Here is a 4,874-nt window from a genome sequence, read left to right as displayed (position 1 = left end):
TCAGTACCCCCAGAGCTCGTGTCTCTAGCTGCATATGTAGCAGAAGATGGCCTAGTCGGCCATCATTGGGAAGAGAGGCCCCTTGGTCTTGCAAACTGTATATGCCCCAGTACAGGGGAATGCCAGGACCAAGAAGTAGGAGTGGGTGGGTAGGGGAGCAGGGCAGGGGGAGGGTACAGGGAACTTTTTGGGATAGCATTTAAAATGTAAATGAAGAAAATATCTAATAAAAAATTTTTAAAAAGGATAATCAAGTAAAGAGTTAAGCATAAATACTGGCATAGAAAGTTAATCACATAAACACTGGCCTTCTTACAGTGATGACATTAAATTATACGTGTGGCCACATCACTCAGTAAGAGACTTAGGTACCACACATGAACAGATTTTTCAAGTGGAAAAGTCTATATTTGAGCATTAAATTTGTTAACTGAACATTCTAAAAAGCAATGTGCAAGATGAACTCACAGAAACTGTAGCAGCATTCACAAGACCTAGACAAGTTCAAGCCAGATGGGGTCCCAGAACTAAGAGGTCAAAGTAGACACAGCTTCTACATCTAACTAAGAAGTCACCATCAGTTGGGACCAGCTTGGCAAAGGGAAAACCAGTTTTTTCCAATGGAGAATCTGTAAGTGTTTCTGCTTGGAACCACACAGCTTTGAGGTGGGACACTGTCCCAGGGGAAGCATATCCTGAGACCCAGGAGCTCAGGAACCTTACAACTCTGAGGCCGCCTCCTCAGCAGAGCCAGTGGTGCGGCTCCCAGGGAGGGTATCCCCAGCTGAGCTGAGGAGCTAAGCTTGCTGTTCTGCCTTTAACTGTCAAAGTTTATTATTTCTAAAATGTCCTAACAAATAGTTTTCAGCCATCACACTACATCTGATGAAATACAAGCATTGTTTTTGCTCATACCTCTTAACAAAAATATTGAAGGTAAGCTAACATTTACTAATTATTTAACAGGAACATAACTTACATCATACTCTCTAAAACATGCAGCATGTAAAACCCAAAGGTGAGTGGAATGAGCAAGTCAGGCAGATTTGAGACTTCAGTGAAAAAAGATTGAATCCTGTGTGCCTGGAAGACAGAGGCGGTCTAGGCACTCTACAAAGCCTCCCAGAGGCGCTCTGGCTTTCGCGAGTCAACCCTCCCGATTACTTACTATCTCACCACGGGAAAAGTCAACAAGCCTAAATTCAACAGTCAACAACTCATACGAGCTAAAAAGAGCTTTCAAGGGGGTTGGAGAGATGGCTCAGCGGTTAAGAGCACACTGACTGCTCTTCTGAAGGCCCTGAGCTCAAATCCCAGCAACCACGTGGTGGCTCACAACCATCCGTAATGAGATCTGACGTGCCCTTTTCTGATGTGTCTGGAGACAGCTACAGTGTACTTATGTATAATACATAAATAAATCTTTAGAAAAAATAAAAGAGCTTTCAAAACACAGAGTGAAATAGTTTCTACAGGAAGTCACATCATGAGTCCGTCCACTGGAGCATGGGAAACCGCCTGCCTCTTTCTCCCACCCTCACCCAGAGCACAGCACCGTGTGCAGAGAGCAGTCTGCACACCCGTGAAGACTTTAGTCTCGGCCTTACCTCGTTCCTCTCATCTACATCTTTGCACTTCTCTAGAAGAGCTTTCAGAGCAGGGATATTCTCCTCTTCCACATAATTTATCACACTCTGTGATATAAGAACCGACATTTTCACAGAAATCTATAGCCGACTTTAATTCACCTGTAAAAACAAGTCAGATAAAATGTACATTCTGGTTAGAAATAAACTAAGGTGTTAACAACAAAAACAAAAACTAAGTTGTTATCAAATATACTTCAGTTTTACCCTTAAGTATGTTCAGACACACCTCCAATGGTAGAGATATTTTAGAAAATCCCAACATCCCAACTGTCAAAATGCGGGCAAGATGTCCTTTCCCTGACTCACAGTGCATATAAGACTTATTTCATCCAACCCACAAGCCAGATACACCCCAAGCTTCATCGCCGTTACCCCAAACACAAGGGAGGTGGTGCTATGCCTATTGCTTACCCCACCTCACATCACGGCAGCTCCAGATCCTGGATCGGCCAGCTTAGGGCCCAGGGCTTAGAATGACCTGTGAACTAGCCCTCCTCACCTGATACGGAATCCAATATATAGCCTAATGGAATATAGCAAGCCCTGCGGCTCTTGTACCTATTGCTCGCTGCCTCCATGACTACCAGCCCAGTACAAGCCAGCCTGCTGTATCTCACAGTTTCCTAACTAGTTTCCCTACTTCCACTCAGCCTCTCTGGCCCTCTGTGACTATGATGCATCCACAGGAAGCTTCTAAAGGAGCTAGGAGATACTGCAGGAGTGTGAGGATGGACAGAAAAGGGGATAAGAGCCAACAGTACAGAGTTTTAGTCAGACCAGGGCAAAGGTTCTGTAGTCTGTATCTTTGATTTATCAATAATATATCATCTTTTTTAAGTAGCCAAGGGGGTCGATTTTAAATGTCCTCACATCAAAGAAATTATAAGGGTATGAGGTGATGAACAAGTTAATTAGCCTGAGTTGATCATTCCATAACGCATGCACACATGGAAACACTAGACCATAACATATAAGTATATAAAATTAATGTTTATCAATCAAAAATAGAAAAGAACCTTTAGGCATGCATGCATCAGAATCACTGGTAAGGCTGAAAGCACCGATCCCTGGGCCCGCCTCTCAGAGCCTCGACTTAGTAGGTGGGGGTGGGGGTCCCTGAGTTTGCATCTTTGACCAGCATGCAGGCGGCTGACACTGATGTCGCTGAAATGTGGACTGGAACCTTATGAAGTAGGCTGAAGCCTCTCACTTAGAGCCCGCCAACGGTTTCTCAGAAGAGGGAAACATCAAATGTTTTCCTCACCTACGAGCCCACGTCCTACCGCTCCCTCAGACCCTTCACTATATGACCACGTACTATCTATGTACATGTACCCAGGCATCTACGCTCAGCTTGTCTGCTAAATTTCTTTGTCAGACATACCCACACAGTCGGTCCCTCCTTCTTGCAGGTCATGTGGTGAACAATTCCAACCACCATGGAAGTATGAAAGTAGTAAGCTCAGCTGCCCTACAGTAACCTGCGCCCACCCCTTGACCACCTCCTAGCTCTCTACCAGCCTCCACCACTAGAAAGGTGTCCTGTTTGCTCGAGGAGCACCACCAAAACTAGGATAAGTTAGGAAAAGCAGAACTTTGGAGGGCATCTGGAGGAAGTGGAGGGGGTGGGGTAGGTGTACAATACAAGATATACTGTATACGTACATTAAATTGTCAGAGGATAAATAAGTATATTCTAAAACCGTTTAAGTAGTCTGCTCACGGGACATCTAAACGCAAAACCTTCAGCCCTTACTTTGCCCACTATACCAGTTCTAACTGAAAACCAACCTAAATATAACACCCAAAGCACAAAACTGCTGAAGAAAGCACACTGTCTCTGTAACCTCTGGGTAAGAAACTGCTTTGACACAAAAGTGAAAGCACAGTATATTAAAAAGGAGAAATCTGATAGAGCAGGGTTCATCAAATAAAAAACTTTACCTCTGCTAAGAGAATTACGTTGCTCCTTCCAACCTACTCTGGAACAGGTAACTTGTCCTTTTGTCTGCCTGCCTGCCTGCCTGTCTGTTTTGTTGAATTGGTTTAGTTTTTATTTGTTTGTATGGTTTTGAAACAGGATCTTAATACATCTTTTAGGCTGGCCTCAAACTAGATCCTCCTGCCTCCGCTCCCAGTGACATGATTACAGACAAGTGCCTGCAGCCTGGCTGACTGGCTCCCACAGGCTCCCACATGGGCTGGGTTGACTGTACCACTGCCCCCATCATGCTGGATTTAGAAGATGGCATTAGAACTTGCGGAGCTTACGGGACTTAACTGAGTTGATGCTGTGAGGAGCTAAGAATTCTGGGGTCTTTGATAGGGGTCATGTTTTATATGCAGGAAGTACCTCTACCTTGGGGACCAAGAGGCAGATATTATTATTACACTATATGAGCCCATGCAAATATAATCTCCTGGAACAAGAACCACACAGACCAAACAGGAACACATTAGGATTTGCTAGGGTATAAGAAAAAAGATGAGACACTGCATAGGAATGCAGGAGAATTAGAGAGTTAGTGGATATTCCCTCTCTTGACTGTGCTGGTGTTACATAGTCACATGGACCTGTCAAAATTCAAAACCATAGCCCAAAGGTACATTTTATAACATATAGATTAACTATATCAATATGCTTTCTTTTTAAAAAGTAAGGTGATCCAATAATTTCCCACCCAGGAAGCAATTCTAACAGGAAAGCCGTGGACAAAGATCCACAAGAGCACAAGTCTGAGGAGGAAGAGCACTTACTGCTCTTCAGAGGATCTGGGTTCAACTCCCCGCTCACGATTGCTTTACAACTCTAGTTCCAGGGGAGCCTGCTTCCCAGGGTACCTACATGCAAATGGTACACACAAACTCAGGCATACATATCTTAAACATAGGACAAACTGTGCACAAATATGCACAGGGGATTGATAGACTGCCATCAAATGTTTTTAAAAAAAACTGTACTGACTGAAAATGCTTGTGCTATATGAAAGGAAGGGTCTAAAACCACATAGGCAGCATCACAACTATTCAAAATGCTAACACGAGTCATTGCTGGTTTATTCAGGAATTTTTCCCCTGTGCCAATATCTTCGAGGCTTTTCCCCACTTTCTCCTCTATAAGTTTCACTGTCTCTGGTTTTATGTGAAGTTCCTTGATCCACTTAGACTTGACCTTAGTACAAGGAGATAGGAATGGATCAATTCGCATTCTTCTACATGATAACC

General features: G+C 43.7%; 1 protein-coding gene across 10 annotated transcripts in view; it reads right to left on the bottom strand.

Annotated features, from left to right (window-relative positions):
• The window catches only part of Kidins220 (kinase D interacting substrate 220), an 88,548-nt gene that overhangs the window by 79,497 nt on the left and 4,177 nt on the right, over positions 1-4,874 (bottom strand). For all 10 annotated transcript variants that reach the window (XM_029484866.1, XM_029484863.1, XM_029484862.1 and 7 more), the window contains exon 2: positions 1,608-1,748. In XM_029484866.1, coding sequence (XP_029340726.1) covers positions 1,608-1,715 — 108 coding nt within the window. In that variant the 5' untranslated portion in view covers positions 1,716-1,748. The remainder of the gene's footprint in view (positions 1-1,607; positions 1,749-4,874) is intronic.

The sequence above is a fragment of the Mus caroli genome, chromosome 12 (genome assembly GCF_900094665.2).
Source record: "Mus caroli chromosome 12, CAROLI_EIJ_v1.1, whole genome shotgun sequence".
In the NCBI taxonomy this organism is placed as follows: Eukaryota; Metazoa; Chordata; class Mammalia; order Rodentia; family Muridae; genus Mus; species Mus caroli.
This window is presented reverse-complemented; position numbering and strand designations above follow the sequence as displayed.